The sequence below is a fragment of the Exophiala dermatitidis genome (genome assembly GCF_000230625.1).
Source record: "Exophiala dermatitidis NIH/UT8656 unplaced genomic scaffold supercont1.7, whole genome shotgun sequence".
In the NCBI taxonomy this organism is placed as follows: Eukaryota; Fungi; Ascomycota; class Eurotiomycetes; order Chaetothyriales; family Herpotrichiellaceae; genus Exophiala; species Exophiala dermatitidis.
Genome location: NW_008751652.1, coordinates 2,030,544 through 2,053,780, shown reverse-complemented (window position 1 = coordinate 2,053,780; position 23,237 = coordinate 2,030,544). Strand labels below are relative to the sequence as shown.

The 23,237-nt window shown below is 44.8% G+C and overlaps 8 protein-coding genes across 8 annotated transcripts; 6 read left to right on the top strand and 2 right to left on the bottom strand.

Moving 5' to 3' along the window:
- Nucleotides 1-8,256: 8,256 nt before the first annotated feature.
- HMPREF1120_08541 (oxygen oxidoreductase) lies at nt 8,257-10,058 on the bottom strand. The gene is made up of 2 exons (XM_009162799.1): nt 9,575-10,058; nt 8,257-9,516 (listed from the first exon to the last, which is right to left on the bottom strand). The coding sequence occupies exons 1-2, from the start codon at nt 9,782-9,784 to the stop codon at nt 8,395-8,397; spliced, it is 1,332 nt and encodes a 443-aa protein (XP_009161047.1). The 5' UTR covers nt 9,785-10,058; the 3' UTR covers nt 8,257-8,394.
- Nucleotides 9,731-11,540, top strand: HMPREF1120_08540 (MC family mitochondrial carrier protein). The gene is made up of 6 exons (XM_009162798.1): nt 9,731-10,387; nt 10,441-10,452; nt 10,524-10,621; nt 10,676-10,711; nt 10,773-11,407; nt 11,457-11,540. Exons 1-6 carry the CDS (start codon nt 10,294-10,296, stop codon nt 11,485-11,487), a joined length of 906 nt encoding a protein of 301 aa, XP_009161046.1. The 5' UTR covers nt 9,731-10,293; the 3' UTR covers nt 11,488-11,540.
- Nucleotides 11,541-11,717: 177 nt separating this feature from the next.
- On the top strand, nt 11,718-13,369 carry HMPREF1120_08539 (aspartate aminotransferase; the record flags this gene model as incomplete). Its single annotated transcript, XM_009162797.1, has 5 exons — nt 11,718-12,183; nt 12,239-12,719; nt 12,775-13,017; nt 13,072-13,161; nt 13,218-13,369. The coding sequence occupies exons 1-5, from the start codon at nt 11,896-11,898 to the stop codon at nt 13,367-13,369; spliced, it is 1,254 nt and encodes a 417-aa protein (XP_009161045.1). The 5' UTR covers nt 11,718-11,895.
- A 261-nt stretch (nt 13,370-13,630) lies between these two features.
- On the top strand, nt 13,631-14,545 carry HMPREF1120_08538 (pyrroline-5-carboxylate reductase; the record flags this gene model as incomplete). Its single annotated transcript, XM_009162796.1, has 2 exons — nt 13,631-13,682; nt 13,731-14,545. The coding sequence occupies 2 exons, from the start codon at nt 13,631-13,633 to the stop codon at nt 14,543-14,545; spliced, it is 867 nt and encodes a 288-aa protein (XP_009161044.1).
- HMPREF1120_08537 (dihydrodipicolinate synthetase) lies at nt 14,507-15,934 on the bottom strand. The gene has a single exon (XM_009162795.1). It carries the CDS (start codon nt 15,639-15,641, stop codon nt 14,667-14,669), a length of 975 nt encoding a protein of 324 aa, XP_009161043.1. The 5' UTR covers nt 15,642-15,934; the 3' UTR covers nt 14,507-14,666.
- A 188-nt stretch (nt 15,935-16,122) lies between these two features.
- HMPREF1120_08536 (1-pyrroline-5-carboxylate dehydrogenase) lies at nt 16,123-18,126 on the top strand (the record flags this gene model as incomplete). Its single annotated transcript, XM_009162794.1, has 3 exons — nt 16,123-16,398; nt 16,452-16,933; nt 17,007-18,126. 3 exons carry the CDS (start codon nt 16,123-16,125, stop codon nt 18,124-18,126), a joined length of 1,878 nt encoding a protein of 625 aa, XP_009161042.1.
- A 1,144-nt stretch (nt 18,127-19,270) lies between these two features.
- HMPREF1120_08535 (uncharacterized protein) lies at nt 19,271-20,914 on the top strand (the record flags this gene model as incomplete). Its single annotated transcript, XM_009162793.1, has 5 exons — nt 19,271-19,381; nt 19,477-19,738; nt 19,796-19,987; nt 20,046-20,437; nt 20,492-20,914. The coding sequence occupies 5 exons, from the start codon at nt 19,271-19,273 to the stop codon at nt 20,912-20,914; spliced, it is 1,380 nt and encodes a 459-aa protein (XP_009161041.1).
- A 434-nt stretch (nt 20,915-21,348) lies between these two features.
- Nucleotides 21,349-22,154, top strand: HMPREF1120_08534 (uncharacterized protein). Its single transcript, XM_009162792.1, has 2 exons — nt 21,349-22,006; nt 22,064-22,154. Exon 1 carries the CDS (start codon nt 21,633-21,635, stop codon nt 21,936-21,938), a length of 306 nt encoding a protein of 101 aa, XP_009161040.1. The 5' UTR covers nt 21,349-21,632; the 3' UTR covers nt 21,939-22,006; nt 22,064-22,154.
- Nucleotides 22,155-23,237: the final 1,083 nt, after the last annotated feature.

The window sequence follows — 23,237 nt, the reverse complement described above, 5'->3', positions numbered from 1 at the left end:
CTATATCTCCTAAGCTAGTATATAATCTTAAGTATAATTAGATTATAATATAATAACGATTCGTACTAGTCTCGTCTTCTATAGATTTATTAATATAGTCTATATAAGACTATATATTAACTTACTCGATACTAGAACGTCCGTCTTTTTATTATCTAGTATACGGATAATCTACTACTTCTACTTATTTTATATATAATATTTATCCGCTATCTACCTATATATAGTAATCGGACCCTACTTCTAGTTTAGGCCTTTTAGAGTATTCTTACTACGAAACGATAGCGTTAATAGAGATACTACTACTAGAATCGGCTCTAACGGTATTATAGTAAGAAGATCGCGAAGTATTACTATTTTCTTATACTATTATAATAGTAGATAATACTCTACGAATAGTCTATTTTATAGATAAATCTTCTAGTATGATACGATAAGTAGAGAAGCGTGAGCGAGATTCTTCTACGCCCGCTATATAAGACGATTTACTATAATTTATTAGTTATTTTTAGATTTTTTAATATATCTAGATAGGCTGCGTAGTGGCGCGGGTCAGCCCGACCCTACCCGCGTTAGGGCTACCCTAAGGGTTGGGCTGGGTAGGCACCCCGTAGCCCAACGGGCGCCCCGGGCGGGTACCTAAAATCTAAGCCCTACCCGCGATACCCATTAGGGTCGGGCCGCCCTATCGGGCGGGTAGGCTCCTCGAAAATTTTACCGTATTTTACGAAAAATACGCGATTTTACTAGAAAATATCTAGAATTACGGTACGGTATTGTAAATTAGTAAGTAATTACGTAAGAAAAGTCGCTATTTTTAGCGAAAAACTCGCTATTTTTAAGAATTTTGGGTTCTTGGCGAAACCCGTCGGGTACCCTACCCTACCCGAAACCCGCGAGGGTAGGGTAGACGTAATTTTAAAAACCCTAATGGGTCAACTGGGCGGGCGGTAGGTGCCCGAAACCCTGCCCTACCCAACCCGTTGCGCAGCCTATATCTAGAGCGCTTCGTAGGACGTCCTAATAAAGTATAGTTAAGGGTCGAGATTTAGTCTACGCTCTAGTTTCTATAGATTATCTATAGAGAATACTATTATTATTAGATTATTTAGTCTTATACTATCTTTAGCCTAGAATTAGGTCTTAGTAAGCGTCCTTTAATATATCGTCGACGAGAAACTAAAGACTCGATTATATTATAATTAGTATTTTAGACTACTAACGAAGATAATAAATTATCTCGTCTCCGCTTCTTATAGGGTTTCGAGTACTCTTAAGGGACGAGATTCCTCTCGAGTATCGAAAGAGTTATTCTAGTAGAACTAGAAGATATCGTAAGTACGCTTTCTATAGTATCGATAGATATCGAGAAGAAGAATATAGATATATTCTAGTCTATAAGATTCTATAGCCTTATATCTTTAGATTAATTTAATCTACTAATAACGTATAGCTCTTCCTTACTCGAGATAGTTTTAGCTAACTTATTATAGCTATTCTCTATATAATTTATATAGAATAAATCTACTATATTATCTATATACTCTATAATATTAATAGAATAGATTTCGATATCTATCGATATAGATTTAAGTAGCTCGATATAGAATAGAATAGAGATATCTCGTATAACGGCATCTTAGTACGATCTAATAGAATTACTCTAATTCCTTAAAGTCTTTTATCTATTCTAAATATAGTTCTCTATTCTTTTCTAGAGTATCGGAGAGATTTCGAAAGGGCTAAAAGTCCCTTTATTCCCTATTCTTCGTATATCGAGAGGGTTAGACGATAATAGTCTATTATTACTCTTCTATTTCTATCTATTCTAGATATATAGAGAGATAAACTCTATTCTAATTATTTTATTCGATACTCTTAAAGTATTAATATCTTTATTACTCTTTCTAGCGACGAGATATTATCTATCTAAAGGCGAAATAATCTACTCTAGAGAATTAGAAGCGAGAGCTACTTCGATTATAATTTATCTCTCGTAGACTATCGTAGTCTTCTCTATCGGCGTCGCGCTATAGAATATTAGCTTCTATCCTCTATTTCGCCGATATCTATTTATTAGCGTTACTTTAGCTTTACGGCTCTTCTTTATCTTACTTAAACTATCTTCTAATTATTCTTACGATATTTATTATTACTTTAATATTATCGATAGCTTATAGTATATTAAGAGATTAGACTCGTTACTAAGTATCTAAAGTACTTTATTCGAAGACTTCGTTATACTATCTCTAACTATTTAGAGCTATATTTACTATATTCTAGTAAATAATTAGATTATCTATTTATCTAAATCTATCGAGTAGTATTATATTAAATAACTTCTATAAACGAGTAGATATAAGACCTTCTAGTTTATCGTTTCTAGTACGTAAGTATTAAACTATAACTTCTTTAGAATTCGAAAGAGTTCGAAATAGTTAAATTCGAATTTCTACTTCGAGATATTATTTAGAAGAACGAAATCTTCTTCTTTAAGTAAAAGATATAGCGTTTCTAAACGTATTAATTATAGTTTTTAAAAGTATAGCTCTTTCTCTATAAATAATTTATTTACTTCGTAACGTATAGTATATAGCTATTCTAGTCTCGAGATAAAGTCGATATCGAAGTTTAATAGATTAAATTCTCGTTAATCGTCTATTAATTAAGATTTAAGATCGTAGACGAGCTTATATAGACTTATTCTAGTTACTATATAAAATCTAATACGAGTTACGAATAACGTTAATAGAAGATATTCGTTCTATAAAAGGATTTATTATCTAATAAGTTACTTCGTAAGAATTTTACCTAGTATTCTATTAAATCTTTCTATTTTTCTATTAGTCTAGAGATAGTAAAATATTATAATATAATACTTTATCTTAATATAATTAAGATAGTACTCGATGATTTTCGAGATTAAATTAGTACTATTATTTAATAATAATTCTTAAAATACTCTATATTAGTAGTAGATTTTAAATAGAAAGTCGACGACTACTTTATTCGTAGTATTCTTTATAGCCTTTACTATTAACTAGTCTATAAAGAAATTAATAGTCGTTAGAATCTAATAATTTCTATAGAGCGTAGTTAATAGAGAGCTAACGAAGTCGATTATCTATTTTTTAAAGAGTTAGAAAATTCGTCTAATCTACGAATATAGTTCTTTCTAGATCTTTTTCTATCTCTAGACTAACTAGTATTAATTATAAATTCGAGCGTATATAAGAATATTCTTTATTATAAATAGCTACTATTTATATACCTTAACGATACTTTCTATAGCGGCCGCGCTATAGTATTTATAGTATTTATAATAGTACTCGATAAAGTCTTAATAAAACGATATAGAAATAAAGAGAGCGAAGTAATTACTAATCTTTTAGAATAGATAGTCTTCTTCTATAAAGTATTAATCTAGATTCTTAATACGCGCTAGCTACTCCTTCTAGACTAGATTTAAGTCGGATTTATTCTTTATAGTTAATCGAGCTATAATAGTATTCTTTTATTCTATATCGTCGTCTAAATATACGATTTATTAGATATTTAGAAATACTTCTACGCTACTAAAGATCTATACTTTATTAGTAGAGCTTTCTTCTAGGAAATCGAGTCGCCTAGAAATAGTATTAGAAATAATAGCTTTAAAGTCTTTACGATATTAAATATCTAAATTAAACTCGAAAAACTTATCGATCTACCGCGTAAGACGCTTTAAAGGCGTCCGAGTAGTATTTAGATATTTTAGACTCTTATAATCGATTACGACGATTATCTTATAGCTATTCTAGAGATATATAATCTAGGTTCGAAGAGCATACTTAATAGTAAGAAGTTCCTTTTCGTATATAAAATAGTTTAACTTAGCTCTATTAAATTTTCGCCTATTATAGACGACTAGATACTACTTTCTATTAAATTCTTTCTATAGAAGAATATAATCTAAAGTCTATTCGAAATAGTCTATTTCTATACGAAAAGGCTTCGATTCGTTAACTTATTATAAAACTAGCTTAGTAGCGAGAGTCTTTTTAAGTATCTAGAAGATATACTCGTATCTCGTATTCTATCGAATAGATTAAAACTTTCTTTTTCGAAGTTCGATATCTACTTTAATTAATAAATCGAATAAAGATATAGTAATTTTTATAAAGTCTTTAATAAATCTTCTATAATATAAAACTAAACCTAAAAACTAGCGTACTTTATATATATTTCGAGACTAAGACTATTCGAGAATAGCCTATACTTTTATAGATATAGATTAATACTTCTCGTTATCTACTATATATCTATAGAATTTAAGCTATTAGACGCTAATAATATACTTCGACGACTTTATATATAGTTTATAATTATATAATACTCGAAATACTAGTTCGAGATAGTATTTATAATCTTCTTTAGTCTATAAGTAGATAATAATATTATCTAAGTAGATAATTATAAACTAGCTAATAAATTCTCGTAGAGCGTCGTTTATAATCCTCTAGAATATTAAAGAAGTATTAGTAAGTTCGAATAGTATAGCTAAGAACTTATACTTACTCGACCGCGTATTAAAGGCGATTTTTTTGATAAATATCTTTTCTATCTAAACCTAGTAATATTCTTAAATAAGATTAGTCTTCGAGAGCTAGCGAGCGACTTTAATAATATTAAGATAGTTCTAGATTCGGAATAAAGAGTAGATATTCTTAATAGTAATATTATTAAGAAGATAATAGTCGATATATATACGCTATTTATCTCTAGATTTAGATATAAAGAGTATAGAGAAGCTTTATAGACTTTCTAAGAGTCGAATTAGATCTTATTATAATAAGATACGAATTTATCTATTTTATTTATCTTAATATTCTTTCGATAGAGAGTAGTAAAGTAAGTTAATAAATTTAATATCGTCTATATTAATTTTATACTTAATAATCCGCTTTATTAGAAATCTAATAGATAGTTCTTCTCGAAATACTATTTTAAATCTTTCGAGAATACGCCTAAAACGCCTATTCTTAGTTCTAAATATTAAAGAGATTACTTTATCGCTAGAACTCTATTCTCGTATAAAATATAAGATAGAAGTCTAGTCGAGTATAAATAGTTTAGAAATCGCCTTCTAAGTCTTTCGAAAGCTAAGTAGATTTAATCCGGCCTCTTCGATATCTTTATAGTTAATAGTTTAAAAGAGTCGAAGAAGTATCGAAGTTAATTTTCTAGTTCTATTACGTATCGTTATATATAAGTAACTAAAATTCTAAAAAGCGCTATACTTCTTTAGCTAGTTAAGTCTAAGAATAATATTATATATATCCTAATTTAAGATACGAAGTATCGTTCGAGCTCGAAAATTATCGACGATTAAATCTTTTATAATAGCTTAATTAGAGAAAGTCGTTTTACTATTAGTAAGATATATTCGAAGAGATAATCTCTAGATAATTTTATAGTTTTTATCTAGTTACTTAGCGACTCTTCTTAAGATATAGAAGATATCGAAGTCTATATTAAGAAAAATTATAATAGAATAAGAGTTACTATACTATTCTAGCGACTCGCTAGCGATATTATATCTCTAGATACGATTTAAGTTATAATCGAAGACTTCGGTCGTATTAATAGCGATATCTATTAGATTATCGAAAGAGAGATTAAGATTTAATAGACTTATATCGATAGTCTTCGAAGAGTCTATAACTTCTTTATTATCGCTAGATACTCTACTATCTAGCGACTCTTTTCTTTTCCTTAATAGTCTCGTCTTATAGACTTCTTTAGATTAGAATAATCTTTCTTTTAATAGTCGACTTCTTTATAATCGAAGTAAAGACTATCGTCTTAATACTTCTAACGAAAACTACTTAAGAATCTACGTTCGTTTCTATAACTATATAAGATTTTAATCTTAGTAGACGAGAAGAATTCTAGTTAAAGATCGTTAAGGACTATCTTAATATTACTATTAGTATTCTTATAATCTAGTTAGATAATTCGAGAAGATTAAGAAGATTTTCTTAAGAAAAATCTTCTCGAGCGATCTTAAAAAGAGGCTATTCTATATATATTAGCTTATATCTCTCTTTCGCTTTTATCTATAAAAAGAGCGTAATCTTTATAATTTTAGAAAAGTATAGTATCTAGAAGGAGTTTTATTCGATTTCGAATAGCTATTCTAAGCTCTCGTTTAAAAATAAGTAGATATTTAGCGTCGCTAAGGTAAGAGTCGAAATATAGTCGAAGAGTTTCGATCTTCTATCGAAACTCTTATACTATTTCTATTTACTTAAGAAAGTTAAACTCGTCTCGATATTACTTCTACGTCCTAATATCGCCGAACGCTATCTAGAATACTTTCTTTTATATCTTCTAGTTAGTTAGAAGTATATCGATTCTAAGACTATATTTTATATCTTAATATATAAGATTTTACTATACTAAGATATTATCTTTAAAATAGAAAGTTACTAGAGTAATATATTCGCGACTTATTAAAGAACGTTTATTAACGACTTTCTTTATATCTAACTATCTTTCGATATAGATTAGCTAGACTTATATCGCGTCGTTATTCTAATAACTCTTATATTTTAGAGGCTTTTTAAGCTCTATTCTATTAATATCTTAAAATAGATCTAACGATAGATACTACTATCTAGATAAAAGTCTAGATATATTTATCTAATTTATAGATAAAAGGGTAATCTCTAATAGACTATTCGTAAACGTTAAAACGAAGATTTTAAGAATTCTATAATATTATAGATAGTTAGCGAGAACTATTATAGTTCTTTCTAGATTTCTAAAACGATTCTCTTCTAGAAGTCTATATATTCTCTATAGATTAATTTCTTCTATAGAGATATCGATTTCTAATACTACTATTATTAGAGTTAAGAGAGTATTTATATAGTATTTAGTATAGAAGAGCTTTCGAGCGTAGTTTACGAAATACGAGTAAGAAACGAGCGAGAGATAATATATAATAGAAGAAAGATAAATAATCTCGAGAAGAATATATTCTTTATAGAAGCTTCTATCTTATTTAGCGAGAGCGCTTTATAACTAGCTCTCGATATTCGAGACCGTCTTTAGCTAAATAGTACTCTATCTCTCGAGAGACCTTACTATATATCTTTCTTTAATTAATCTATTATTTCTTATTATCTATAATAATACGAGTAGATCTAGATAAATCTAGATAACTATTTAATTTCTACTAGTATAGTTTAGATAAGATTCTAATAAAGAGTTCGTTCTAGTAGTAATATTTCTTTCTCTATTAACGCGTCGAGCTCTTTAACGATATTATCGTTTATAATATCTAGATTAATAGAATATAATCGAGGACGTCGAAGTAGTCGTTACTACTATATCTTAGTTATATCGCTAACTATTATTTATAACTAAGAGTATCTAAGAATAGCGAGACTAAAATTTTTAGAGAGAGAAGTTACTACTTACTACTATAATTTATCTTTCTCGATAAGAAATTTTTATCGCTACTCGTCGTTCTAAGAGTATAATTCTTATAAGTCTTCGTTACGAAACTAAAAGAAATTCGTCGAGCTTAAAAGACGAGCTTCGAGCTAGAAAATTTTCTTATCGATTAGTTTCGTTATATATCGAGACGGTTTTGTTCGTCTTTAATCGACTTCGTATAGAAGAGTATCGATCTCTTCGACGATCGATTACGCTTCTCTTCTTCTCGAGAGAATATAGAAGTTCTTACGAACTCTAGTTTAAGATAGAGAACTATCTCGTCGCCGCTACTAAATATAATTTTACGAAGAACTTATTCTATTTTAATAGGGTCTAGAGTCTCGTTAGACTATATACTTTCTAGAGGTTATATAATAGCGTACGACGCTAGTCGAGACCGAAAGACGGTCCTCGACGTCTTTATAATACTTGGTATCTGAGGGTGCCCATTATGTTATACGTCTCCGTGGTGACATGCGGCTGATCCGGTACAATGCATGATGGATCCCAATTTCGGCCTCCCATCCGTTGCGCTGCTCGTGCGATCGTACTGGTACCCAGATGTTGCGGCCGACTTTCAAAACCGCTTCTCGTGTCACTGTATAGGGACACTCTGTCGTGGCTTGTAGCTACTTATGAGTATGATTACTGCCGCCATGCCCACCATATCAGCGTTCCCGGTATACGCTGAGCCGGACCGTTGAATGTTTAGGATATTCGAAGCATAACACACACATTGAACACGGAATCCAGAAAGAAGAATGATCATATGCCAACTTCGTCCGATTTAGTAGCAGAGAGATGTTCAATTTTCCCACCACCGACAAAGCAGAAAGTGGAAACGGCTGATATACGCTGGATTCAATTTATTAATTGTGGGCTGTAATCTCACGACAACTTCTACTTTGTTCATAGCCGTGCCCGAATCGCCCTCTGTTGCTCTTCGATGACTTTCGCAATCTCCTCCGTCGTACCAACCCTCCAGCTCACGGCGTCTCCCCATTCTTTTCCACCTTTGCCATGACTTTGTCGCCATTGCCACCGCGGTAGAATCTGCTTCCCATTGTTTAACAGTTCAACGACCCATTCTCCCACAATAGGCATCATCTTGAACCCGTGTCCGGAGTCTCCCGACAACACTACCAGCGAATCGCCCGCATTAGGGACAAAGTCGACCGTGTATTCCGAGTCAGAGGTGTCAGCAAACCAGCACATTTTCTGCTCCACAAAGGGGCGATCTGCTAGCCACGGCAGCGTCTGCTCCAGCAGTCGCCGCAGCTTCTTCTCATCGGCTGCGGGAATGTAGTCTCGTGGGGCTGGGAGAGAATCTCCTGGAGGCAGAGAAATGCCCGTAGACTTGTCGGAATTGATGTACCCGGCGCCTAGGGGACACAGTTTGAAGAGCTTGGTGGCCGGATCAGGCTCGAAGAAAAACCCCAGGTCGCGGACATTAAGGACTGGGATGCCGCGTAGGTAGTCACACTCCCGCTCGGTGAGTTGGATGTGAGCCACCGACCAGGACTTTGCCACGACATACGAGCCAATTTCCGGGATGAGCTTTGCAGCCCAAGCGCCGAGGCACACAATAGTCCGTCGTGCGTGGTGCGTCTCGCCACTCGCGACCCTGAATCCGATGCAGCGGCGTTCTGAGGAGTTCTGGGCGTTGTTGTACAGCAGCTCTACTGCCTTGCCCCGCTGCGGACCAAGAACGAACTTGACACCCCTGGCCCCCAGGTACCGATAGGTATCCAGCATGGCATTTGAGGAGTGTGCATAGCCGGCAAGTCGATTGTGGTAGCCACGAAAACCAGTGAGAGGGCCAGTAAACTGCCAATAGATGTCTTTGAACTCCTCGGGCTTATTCAGCGCCGTGATACCTGGTGCGAAGACAGGATGGTCCTTCACAGACAAGAGTGCTGTCTGCAAGTGTTTGACGGCCTTCTCAGGTGCTGCAATTGATGTTGCGAGCACGTAGCCGACTTGGTGGAAGTTGGCCCCCCAGAAGGGGGTTTTCCACTTGTTGATGGCTTTCTGCACAAAGACCGTGTCAGCCTCTCACCCAATTTCCTCACCAGAGCGGGGGACCTACGAGTGCCAGTTCGGTATAGAATTCATCTTCGTACTCTGCTCGCACGATCTTGTTAAGGTCGTAGGCTCCCGAGTACAGGGAGGGGATCTCGGAGGCCTGGTCGAACACCGTGATGTTGGTGTATCCCGAGTTGAGCAGATGATACGCCGTTGACAGGCCCCAAGCACCAGCTCCAAGAATAGCCACAGGCTCTGCTTTGTCTGCACCCATGATCTCTGATCTTTCGAAATTGAAATGATGTACTCAGTGCGGCTACCTTAGTGTTGGCTTGTACGGAGTCGTGGAGCATTTCGGCTTAAATACACATTACGCGAATGCTGCAAGGGCGACGATGAAGTCGGTCTTCTCAGACACTATCGTGTGATCAGCCGACCTAGATCCCTTCACGGCACCACGGACCTATCAAGGCATTGGGCACCACGGCGATAACCGAAGCATGTGTCATTCAGAGCCTTCAGGGACCGGAAGGCTTCCCGAGCATGAACCACACACCCACCATCGACGATTCGCCCAAATGGGGACCTGAGATTCAAATCGGATGATCTGATGAAGTTTCCAGGAAACTCCTGTTCCACGATGACTGTATCAGCTGCTATGTACCTTTCGATAGCATGACGGGTCGTAAGATGGCTTCTTCATAAACGAGCATCGTACTGCCTGGAGTCAAGGGTGCTCTTGGTGACATCGGCGTCCATTGGGAGTAGAAGCAGCTCGTCACCATGGAGATGTCAGCGGCGCCGGCCAATCTGAGTTCTCTTCCTGCAACAAATGCGGTGGCAGGGGCGGCCGGCGGTGTTGTATCGGTCCTACTGGGTGGGTAATCATCGCGATTAGAAAGCATGTATACTGACCCATGGGTGAAATAGGTCAGCCTTTTGGTAAGTCATGGCCATATGCCCCTGCAAGTCTTGGAGGAGGTGTTGTTGAGGATGACATTCACTGGCAACAGATTTGATCAAGGTGCGGATGCAAACGGAACAAACGAGCAATGTGGTTCGAGTGGTCTCAGATATCTTCAGAAACGAGGGCCCACTTGCATTCTACAAAGTGAGTCTGTTGCGATACCAGAGAACCACAGGACTTTGTATTGATTATTGTCAGGGCGCGTTGCTACCTTTCTTGGGAGCGGGTGCTGCTGTAAGTGCTCCCCAAACTTGGTCAGTTCGACCATGCCCAAGCTCTGCTCACAATGCAGTAGGTTAGTATACAATTTACGGTATTTCACAGAGTGAAGCATGCGCTAGAAAGTCTGAACAGCGCAAACTCGCCTCAAGCGGTGACGAGGCTGTCTTATCTGGATTTCTACCTTGCCGGAGGGGCGGCAGGGATTGCAAACAGCATAGTATCCGGTCCCGTGGAGCACATTCGGATCCGGCTCCAGATGCAACGACGGACTGGCAGTGCCAGGCTCTACCACGGGCCTTGGGATTGTATCCGGCAAATATACGGCACGGCGGGGGTGAAAGGTATCTTCAGAGGGCAGGGAATCGCCGTGTTGCGGGAGTTTCAAGCCTACGGCTGCTACTTTGTGACATTTGAGGCTTGCATGCAAATGCTTGCTGAAGCAAGAGGCGACAGACGAGAGAACCTGCCGACCTGGTTGATCGCGCCTTGCGGTGCCCTGGCTGGTATCGGGTTTTGGGTTGGAAGCTACCCGCTTGATGTTGTAAAGACCTTGATCCAGAACGACGGCTTCGGGCAGAATCGAGTATACAAGAATGCTTGGGCAGCCACCGTGCACACATGGCGGCAAGGAAAGCTCCCGGCCTTCTTTCGAGGACTGGGTCCTACTTTGTTCAGGACTATGTTATCGTCTTCCGGCACGTTTGCCATGTAAGTTACCTTGTCAAACACTTTAGAAGAAGCACTAATTATCAATCAGGGTCGAGAATGTCAAGAGGTATCTTCAATAGATCAGTCATAAACAATGGATCTAGACAGGAATGGGACTTCGTTGCTACTTCGATTGCTCCTCTTAGATTGCTTTGGTCCTACAGGGAGAATGTGACCCACTTCTGACTCTGGATGTCGATAGATCGGAAGTGTAGCCGACGTCTGTAGACTTCTACCATGTCCAGGTAATGGTACTCATAGTTTTCGGGCTTAAGGTTAACATGTCCGTGACGAATGTCAACTGGAACGGCTACACTGTATGGGTAGACACCTACACTGCTTTTGGTCTCTTCATTCAATCACAAAAGTGCCTCTTCTCAGTACCTGGGTGTATCAAAGCTCAAAACTCCTCGAGACAGAAATCTCTAGCCTGACGACCCGGTATAAACACAAAGCCTGATATCTCTTCCGCAACCACTTCTGGCAACATGTCTCTCTTTGAATCCGCACCGCTGTTTCCCAAAGATGCAATCTTCGCACTCACTGCACAATACAATAATGATGCGTCTCCGGTAAAAGTGAACCTCGGCCAAGGGAGCTATCGCGACGAGAATGGCCTTCCGTGGGTTCTACCATCGGTCCGTGAGGCCCGAAGAAGAGTGTCAAGCCGAAAGTTGGACCACGAATATTTGCCTATTCTCGGCCTCCAGAACTTCAGATCGGCGGTAGGAGAGCTGGTCCTCGGGTCTGAAGCATATGCTGCCATTGGAAACAGGGTATGTCTTTTCTGAAGCCCCCTGAATCACCTATGCTAACAATCCTGTCCCGTAGCTCGCCACTGCTCAAAGTCTCTCTGGAACAGGAAGCCTTCACTTGGCGGGTGCTTTGATCAAAAACTACAGCGGGCTGAATCGTCAGGTCTGGGTATCGGAGCCGACGTGGTCGAACCATCACCTCGTGTTCTCATCGCTTGGTTTCGAGGTCCACACATATCGATACTATGACCCGGGCTCAAGATCGCTAGACTGGAGTTCCTACATGGACGCTCTCCGGACTGCGGAACGTAGATCGATCATCGTTCTACATGCATGTGCGCACAATCCGACCGGCTGTGATCCAACCAAAGATCAATGGAGGGAGATTGGTCGCATCATGAAAGAGCGAGAACTCTTCCCTTTGTTCGACGCGGCGTATTTGGGCTTCAGATCGGGAAACTTCGACGACGACGCATTCTCAATCCGATACTTTGTCAATGAACTAGGACTTGAGTGTGCCGTGGCAATATCCTTCGCCAAAAGCATGGGTCTTTATGGCAAGTCAACAAGAAATCGACGACGAAGAGGGCATGGGCTGACTGGCTACTATAGGTGAACGGGTTGGAGCGACCATCATCGTGACCAAGTCCGACAAGGTCGCTCAAAACTGTGAGTCCGTGCTCGAAAGACTACAACGCTCCGAGATCTCGAATCCACCCGCATATGGCTGCAAAATCGCCACTCAGATTCTCCTGGACGAGTCGTTGAAGCGCATGTGGTTCGAAGATCTCAAGACTATGAGCTCGCGGATCGAGATGATGCGCGAAAGACTTTGTCAACTGCTTGTCAAGAATGGTACGTGTGAGCGCTCCATATCTACCTCTCCATTTGCCTAACCAGGGTCATCAGGTGCGTTGGGGACTTGGGATCACATCAGGCAACAGTCAGGAATGTTCGGCTTCCTTGGTCTGTCGGAAGAGGTGGTCCTGAAGCTTAGAGGTAAGTGACCAGTTTCTGCTCGCCGCGGAAGGGCTTCCTTAACAACGTGGGTCCAGAGCAGTATCACATCTACATGGCGGACAACTCCCGCATATCTATCGCTGGGCTCAACGAATCCAATGTAGCCTACGTTGCAAAAGCCATCACGCACAGTTTGGCGGCTGAGCACAATGCGCTGGCCGCATCCTCGCATGCCTCCTCTCTGTAGACCCGGGAACGCCTGGCATCGTGAGCATTTGACATGGCGGAGACAACGTCTTACACCACATACATAGGTGCACTGGTCGGTGGTGTCCACTAAGATCAGCCCGAATAAAAGCGGATACGCTCGGACAGCCTCCCGGGGTGGGTCGTCTGATTGACCCGGGCGACTTTGGCTATCTCTTTTCTTCAAACCACTTCCACAATAATCTCTAGATAGACGCCCAGAACCTGTCGCTGAGAAGATTGTCCCTTGACGAGCGCCAACATGCCTGCCCAACCAAGCCCCAAGAAACTCCATGTCGCCATCCTCGGCTGCGGTAAGAACTCTCACGATCTCCAAGCGCCCATTTACTGACTCGGCCAAGGCTTCATGGGAACGGCGCTGTTATCGGGTATGCTTTCAAAGGTGAAAAACACGCAACACGATGTTACATTCTCCGTCACCGCGCCCTCACGTGCATCGCTGGAGCGACTGCACCGACACTTTGACGCGCAGCGAGGTAGCGTAGATGTCATTACGACAGACAACGTTGCCGCTGCTCGCGGGGCCCAGGTAATCATTCTCGGATTCCAGCCACAGCAGCTATCGCAGGTCTTCAGTTCGCCGGAGCTGATTGAGGCGGTTACTGGGAAGCTGATCATTTCCATGCTCGCTGGAGTGTCGACAGCCGAGCTGATCAACAAAGTCCACAATGATCCGGAGTCGACCACACCCCACCGCATCGCCCGTGTGATTCCCAGCATCGGCGCTCAGGTGAATGAGTCGGCGACTTTAATTGCATCCGACACCAATCTCTCGGCAGACGACCAGGACCTGGTTGCGTGGCTATTTGAGCTGGTAGGCTCGACGCAGCTCGTGCCGGAGAATCTTCTCAACACTGTCACCGCCGTCAGTGCTGCGACTCATGCTCTGGCCGTGGTGGCCGTGGACGCGATTGTGGACGCCAGTGTTGCTGAAGGCGTTGCACGCCCGGCAGCCCAGGCAGTGGCGGCCCAGTGCCTCCGTAGCGCTTCCACGTTGCTGCAAGGCCCCATGACGATAGAATCCCTCAAGGAGTCAATGTCGGTGGCGCGAGGAATCACGATCAACGCTCTCTTACAATTGGACAGGGGCCATGTTAGGGCTGGGATTTCCGATGCCGTTCGACATGCGGTGCGATACGCCGAGAACATGTCATGATCTAGAATGATATAGTCATTGATGCTCTATAGGAAATGATCACATTGTATAATGCAGCTCTCACAACCCCGGTCTACGAGACCAGCCCATTCATTGAAAAGCGAAGTCGATCGGAACCTCGTCACAATCGGCTTTGGGTCGGTGCTGCGATCCGTTCCTCTTCGAGATTCAACGCCTCCATTACCTTCCGGATGTTCGCCTTTGCCGCATCGGTGGGCTCGTCGTACGGCTGTCGAGGTCTCAGTAGAGTTACAGCATCGGAAATGCCTGCCCGCGGAGCGGTAAAGATTGCAGCAGCATATTTTGTATTAGCAATGCCTGCTTTGGTGGGCGATTCAGCCAAGGAAAGCACCTTTTGAAGCCTAAGAGCTTCATCGTATTTTCCACTGGTCCACAGATTGTAAATTTTCACCACTGCCTTTGGGAAGACATTGCCAAAGGCGCATATGCACCCAGCGCTTCCAGAAGCAAGGCCCCCGACCAGGAAGTCAGACTGGCCTCCAAAGGTGGCGAAGCGGGAAGGAGGAAAAGTGGCAGCCAGTCGGGTGATCTTTGCAACCGAGCCACAAGTCAATTTCACACCGACCACGTTGGGGCTGTCGTTGGCGATTTGCGCGATCGTCTCCGAGTCCAAGTCCAGACCATTGGTGACGGCGGGGAAGTTGTAGATGATGATGGGGAGCGGCGAGCGGGAAGCAACCTGCTTGTAGAACTTTCGGACCACTGCCGGGGTGGTCTGTTTGCCGAAATACGCCGCGGGGAGGAGCAGTGCGTAGTCAGCTCCGGTCTGGTAGGCGTCGTTGATGAACTCGAGCGCCTGTGTAGTGGAATGACCACTGACTCCGGCGATGATGGGATATCTCGGTGGAACTGATTTTCGCGCCGTCTCCAGCAAAGCCGTTCGCTCCTCGCGGGTCAACAAAAACGTCTCGGCATTCGTGCCCAAGATGACCAGACCCGTGATTCCAGTGCTTGCTAGGTAGGAATAGTACTTGGCCTGGGCATCCAGGCGAAGTCGGTCATTCTCAGGGTCGAAGAAGGTGATAGCAGGAACGTAGACTCCGGGCGCCGGAACTTGTGGTCGAGCCGTCGTCATGCCGGGCAACACGAGATATCGACAGCAGTAATGATCACACTGCGCTGCCGCGTGAATCTTCGATTCATCTCATTTATGAAGGGGACTGCTCCTCCAGCTTTGTTCGCAGGGTCCGCGAGCGAGCCACCAAGAGCATAGCCGGATGTGGACAATGGCCGACCGGCATGATGGTACGGGATTGATCCCGGTGGTGACAGGTGCACGCCTGAGAGTTTTCGGCTGCCGTTACCGTGAAGAAATAGCCCTGTTGAGGTTTCGGCACGGCATCACTTCCGACGCTTGGGGTGGGAAAGCTAACGTCGACGGAGTGATAGGACCCAAACTTCAGCATCGGCACGTTCTGTTCGGCGGCAGGACAACCGTCCCCGAGGCAATCTTGAACGGCTTACGCACTCGTACACAATGTGGTGGGAGGGACGCAACACGGTGATGAATCGATACTCCACCATACCTTGCAAACACCCGGTCTGGGGAGCCGTGCATGCTATGGTCAAAACCCAAAGTTTTCCAGGTCGAAATCCCAGGGACATCTGAATCGACCTATTTTTCGGCGCAATCAATCCAGCTCACTGCTTGCTGGTCAATCGCTTTCGTCAGGATGACAGCACGGGCTAGCATGTCTACTATCTGCTTGTCTCGTCAAACAACTCTGAGATTCAGCCAGGCCGGGTCTTTCTCTCCCAAGCCATTGAGAACGAGGAGGGGTCTTGCGACAGCAGGGCACTACAAAACCCCCAAGCCCTTCAACGAGCCTAATGTGAGACCTCAAAAGAATTCAAAATGCCTTCAACATAACTGATACCCGTGCAGCTCCACTATGCTCCGTCATCTCCAGAGCGAGAGAAGTTGATCGCTGCTCTCAAAGAGTTGCGACCCAAGATCCCCGTCCGAGTGCCTACCATCCAGAATGGAGCAGAAATCCACACCCAGCCTAGCAAGTCGGATGCTGAGACTTACATGCCGTCGGAACATACTTCAGTCTTTGCCAGATACACCCCGGCCACTGAAGGCGACGTTTCCGCCGCCATTCAAGCGGCGTTGGAGGCAAAACAAGCCTGGCAAGATACGCCTTTCACGGACAGGGCCGCAATCTTTCTGAGGGCCGCCGAGCTGGTTTCCAAGAAGTACAGATTCGAACTCATGGCCGCGACCATGCTTGGGCAAGGCAAAAACGCTTGGCAGGCGGAGATTGATGCTGCTGCCGAGCTGGCGGATTTCTACCGCTTCAACGTCTCGTACGCGGAAGAGATCTATTCGAGGCAACCCACCATCAACGAGAAAGGCCAATCAGGGTGAGTCGAGTTCCGATTGTCGTTGTGGAGACAAAGAGGTGAAATATATGCTTACATGTTCAAATACTCATAGGCGTACCGACTGGCGACCCTTGGAAGGCTTTGTCTATGCTATCTCACCGTTCAACTTTACCGCGATCGGTGGAAACTTGATTTCCGGACCACTGCTTCTAGGCAACGTCGTGGTCTGGAAACCGTCTCCGTCCAACATCTACGCAAGCTACCTAGTATACAAAATTCTACGCGAAGCGGGACTCCCGGCGCATGTCCTTCAATTCATCAACGGCGACGCCGAGCTCGTTACGAAAGTCGCTCTATCACACCGGGAGTTATCGGCCATCAACTTTACCGGCTCCTCTGATGTATTCCGCAGTCTTTTCGGTCAGATCGCCGATGGGGTCAAGGAGAAGAAGTATCGCGACTTTCCACGACTGGTTGCCGAGACCTCAGGGAAGAACTTCCACCTTATTCATCCCAGTGCTGATATCAGCAACGCCGTCAAGCATACTATTCGTGCCTCTTTCGAATACGCGGGTCAAAAGTGTTCGGCATGCTCTCGAATCTATATTCCCCAGAGTAAGGCAGACCAGTTCTTCTCCGAAATCAAGAAGGAGTTGGGCAACGTTAAGGTCGGACCGCCGGAGGACTTCGGTAGCTTTACCGGGCCTGTGATCAACCAAGCAGCATTTACCAAAATCACTAAGGCTATTGACGCTGCGAACAAGGATAGCCAGCTTGAGCTTATCGTCGGCGGCAAATACGACTCCAGCAAGGGCTTCTACATTGAGCCCACCATTTATAACGCCAAATCGGTAGACCACCATCTCTTTGACCAGGAGCTTTTTGGTCCCGTCTTGACTGCCTTTGTGTATCCTGACGCCGAGTTCGAAGCCATCTTGGAAACAATCGATAAACATGGCGGTGGTTTCGCTCTCACCGGTGCTATCTTCGCCACAGACGCGGCCGCAATCCGGCTGGCCGAGAACAAGCTGCGCTATGCTGCTGGCAATTTCTATACGAACTGCAAGACGACTGGGGCTATTATTGGTCAACAGTCTTTTGGAGGCGCCAGAAGCAGTGGTACCAATGACAAGGCCGGCAGTGCCAACATGCTGATGCGCTTCACGGCACCTCGAACTTTGAAAGAGGAGTATCACCAGCTGGACCATGTCCTGTATCCCAGCAACGCCTAAGCTCTGGATCTCTGAGATTGTCGCAGGACATTCCATAGTGCGGTGGACGGCAAAGAATGGCTCCAGCAATCAGCAATCAGCAACCAAAGCATATTAGAGTTTTGGTGAGTTCGCCACGAGTCCGGCCAGACAAAAGAATTCGGGACCTATACTGGTGGGGGTTCGTACTTGGTTGTTCAATTGATAAAGATGATCTGGTTACATTGGTTACCAACCCTGTGTCACGTCCAGCGACATTACGGGCTGCGTATTGACGCCCTCGTGCTTGATGATATACCGCAACCATCAACAAATTCACCAAGGTCTTATAATGTTTGAGCAGATTTTCTTGGGAAATCGATCATAGGATGTGGAGAACAGGGCTTCCCGTTCGCTCAACCGCACTTAATCCACATGAGATGAGGTTTTGATGGTTTTGTACCTAGGGATATTTTTGCCCGATAAGCGTCTGCGGCCACCTGGTGGCAGCTGCCCTCAAATGTGGACACCACGTATGAATACCAGTAGTACAGCTTTTGCACTCTTCCATCATCCATGAGGCGGCCTTTGTTGCATCTGGTGTTTTAGGGTCCGCATGAACCTTTCCCCCCAGCAACCAGATGGAGGAATCAGTCTCGTGCAGTAATGAGCGATCGGCGATAAGCATCATGCCCAACGCACCCACCTACCCCGGGAGAGACGTTGAACAGGAGGAGATATCGCGGAGGACTTGCCGCATCCTCCTCATGGCATCTCCGAGGTGTCGCTTACACGAAACTGTTATCTCGGCCTGACATACCGGTATCCAGCAGACCATCCACCCGATACTTCTCTCACAAGGCCTAAGGGTCGGGAGGCCGCCCGAGTGGATGACTACCCCAGACCATCAGCCATCAAGCGTTATCCCCGGCCTGTCAGATAGCACCACAGATAGTGCTCTTGCTGTTGTTTGGCCAGAGGACATTGCCGAAAGTGGCGAGGCGCAAGTTTATACCTCAGCTGGCGACTCAGGTCCGAACGATATGGTCAGGGGGCATTGAGATCCTAGATGCACCATCGGGTTCAAAAGTCGGTGGACACCCGACCAAAACACTCAGTCAGTCACTTTGTTCTGTAGCTTTGCATCTTTGCATCACCGCCCAAGTCTCTGCGAATGCATGTCAACATGTCCGAAGAGCACAAGATGAAAACTGAAGAAGATGGCACCGAACTGGGCCGAGCTCCCACCGTGCAGGAAGGTGACACAATTCCACGCCGCATCTCTGTCCAAGATGCCGTCTTTGGGACCATCACCAACGACGGACCCAACTATCGCAATGCAAGATGTCTCCCATGGCAAGAAAGCTGGCATGAGTCTGACGATGCATCTAGGTCGGTTGGCTAGGGACAGTGGCCCTCATGATGAAGACCCAGATCGGCCTGGGTGTCTTGTCCATTCCTGCCGTCTTCGACGTCCTGGGCCTGATACCGGGAGTCATCTGCCTGCTTGTCATCGCGGCCATCACGACCTGGTCGGACTATATGGTCGGTATGTTCAAGCTCAGGCATCGAGACGTCTACAGCATCGACGACGCCGGCGCTTTGATGTTCGGAAAGACTGGGAGATATATCCTCGGAAGTGCTTTTATTCTTTGTCGGTGGCCCCTCAGTCTGAACCGTGGCGTCGACATCATACTGACCACCAGAGTAGATTGGGCCTTCGTCGCCGGTTCGGGCATGCTGGGGATCTCGATCGGCCTCAACGCGGTATCGACCCACGGTGCATGTACCGCCATCTTCGTCGCTGTTGCGGCCCTGGCCGGCTTCTTGCTCGGCAGCATCCAGACGCTGGGCCGCATTAGCTGGCTCGCATGGCTGGGACTAACGTGCATTCTCACCGCAAGTAAGTCTTTCTTGACAAGTCGAGAAAACGGTCGGTCACATTTTAACCGTCGACACAGTCTTCACAGTCACCATTGCTGTTGGTGTACAGGATCGCCCAACCGCCGCACCCCAAGAAGGACCCTGGTCCTCGGACTATAAGCTCTTCAACAACCCGTCCTTCGCTGACGCCAGCGCTGCGCTATCCTCGCTCGTTTTCGCATATGCGGGGACCCCGGGCTTCTTTGCTATCGTCTCGGAAATGAGGGATCCTCGCCACTATACACGCTCTCTGCTTATTTGCCAGTCCGGCGTTACAGCAGTCTACATGTCCATCGGAGTCGTGGTCTACTATTTTTGCGGGTCGTACGTCGCTTCGCCTGCGCTCGGTTCTGCGGGTCACCTCATGAAGAAGATCAGCTACGGTTTCGCTCTACCCGGCCTATTGGTGACGACCACTCTCGTCATCCATGTGAGTCACAGCTGAGTACAGCACTATCTAACGTCGGAGCTAACGTTGAGATAGGTTCCGAGCAAGTACCTCTTCGTGCGCATCCTGCGCGGGTCCGTCCACCTTTCGACTCCCACCTTGGTCCACTGGGCGACTTGGTTCAGTTGTACCTTAGGCATCACCATAACGGCCTTTATCATAGCCAGTACGATCCCCGTCTTTGGCGGCCTCGTCTCGCTGATTGGTGCTCTCCTCGGAACGCTGCTCTCCTTCCAGCCCATGGGGTGCATGTGGCTCTACGATAATTGGAAAAAAGACAAGGCTGAGCGCTCGACTAAATGGCTGCTGATGGTGGGGTTCAGCGTTTTCGTCGTGGTCATCGGCACCTTCTTGATGGTTGTTGGCACATACGGGTCCATCGTGGGCATCATTGACTCTTACAAGGAGTCAGGCGGTTCTGCTGCATTCTCCTGTGCCGACAACTCCAACTCTGTCTGATGGGCTCAATTCTCGGTGTGGCTCCAGTGATCCGAGCAAGGAGTCTGTAGGCCCCATGTCTGCCAGAGTGGTACGCGTTGCATGGGCGACATTTGGTCTGGAAACGGAGAATTGGTCGCACGGGTCATGGACGTGTATGCTATCCGCCGCCATGTACAGACCGGCATTACTTTCGAGGAACCCTTTCATCTAGCACAGTAGCCGCTTGAATCCGAGTCGTAGTTGAATTTCCAGCCCGTACTTGAAACCAACTGGATCCACGCTATACCGGTCTCGTGCCTTTCAAAGGGGTCTAGTAGGATCATGCCATCCCAGGGCATTCCCCCTGAATCATGGACTCTGTCACAACTACCCAGCGTGAGTATTTGGTTCTTGTGCAGCGAATGTAGAGAGCGGCGGATATACAAACCGGAGAGCTAGTACCTACTCAACACACCTTGGCTGGTCTCGAATTTTTGTGGGTTAGGACGTCTTCTCTACGGGGTTATCGACATGAATATTCCGAAATGGGTGTATTCAAGCGGGATGTTGGGCCCATTGACGCTCTTTTGTTCGTATAATCGCTTCCAGCTCGGATCGTGTTGAAGAAGTGGACACAGATGCCGATGAATCTCTGAAGCTCGCGCGCGTCTTGGGGGACCAACCTTCCACCCAAACACAGTCTCATCACCCTCACTTCGACAAAGTTACGAAACTCCCCTACCTGTCATCTCCAGCTATGAATCTTGAAAGAACAGAAAGTCCTTCGCATGCGGAAGTCGAGGCCGGCTCAAGATCTGCTCCCTATGTAGCCGGTCAAGAGGTTGCTATGCAGTTGGTCTCAGAGTCACCAGTTGCCTCTATTACCGCAGCAGAGGAGAGGCGTGCCTGTCCAAAGATCGGCTGGCACATCATGCCACTTATCATGATCACCTTCATGTTTCAGTATATCGACAAAGTCATCCTCAGCGGCGCCACTCGATTCGGCATTATTCAAGATTTGCACCTCTATACCGCTGCAGGTATCAACCCTAAAACCCCATGAGCCCATTCCCAATCTGAGGAAATATTTAAAAGCAACTCTGATTATCTACTGCGGTTGTTTGGCTGAGTGTAAGATTCGACCCATGAAGGAGAGAACCCTAGAACAAAGGCTGATGATATCTCCAGTGCTTCCGGCGTCGTACTTGGCTCAGCAACTGCCGATTGCCAAGTTCCTTGGATGTACACTCATTGTCTGGGAGTGCTGTGATCATGCTCGCGTCGCTTGCACCAGTTATCAGGGTTTCCTCGTGCGAAGGTACAGTTCTCACTATCCTTGACCGTGCCTCTTCGTTGACGGAATAATGACCGGATTCTTCCTGGGTGTCACCGAGTGTGCAGTTGCCCCTGGGTTTTCTATCGTCATCAGCATGTGGTGGACAAGAGAGAAACAACCTCTCCAATTCTCCATTTGGTACACGTCGTGTGGTTTTGGGGTACTGCTTGGAAATTTACTGGTCTTTGGGATCGGCCACATCCAGGGGCTCTCCCTCAATGGAAATACCAACACCTGATTCTCGGTGCCATTACCACCGTATGGGGATTCTTTGTGGTGCTCACATTGCCAGAAAATCAGCTTAAAACACACCTCCCCCACGACCGGGAACGACTCATCGCCATTGAACGAAAGGACAAACCGGCATCGAGAACAAGAAGTTCAAGATGTACCAAGTCAGAGAGACACTCATGGATTCAAAGACTTGGGTAATGTCCTGCACAACGTTTTGTCTTCATATTGTCAATGGCGCTGTCAGTGGCTTCGGCTCCATGATCGTCAATAGCTTCGGCTATTCGCACCTGAAGTCCATCCTCATGCTAGGAGGAACCGGAAGAGCAACCGGAGGGAGTGTCGTGGCAAGCCTGGTCGTGGCTGGGATGGTTGGTACTTTCGTCAGAAACACTCAATCATATTTGATGCAATCATATTTGAGCAGCTTTCGAATTTTTCACCATCCTGGGTTCTTGCTTTGTCTGGAAATGGATTGGAGCAAAAGCCGAGGAGCTGCAATTGGGGTCTTCATCCTCCTGGGTGGCTTTGTGGCAAGCTGCATGACGATGTTGGCTTTGGCAGGAGTAAAGAGGCGTAGATAATGGTCTTGTTCTGGTACGTATTCCCGAGCAACGCTACTGAACGCTGCACTCCAACTGTTGGGCGGGCGTGGAAGGCCATCCACATGTTTGGGATCCCGGGATCCCGCCATATATACCAATCACTCTAGGCATCGTGTCTGTTAGCCTGCTCTCCCGGAACCATCGATGCTCGTCACTCGTGTGATTGACCACAAGGTCTATGATCAATTGC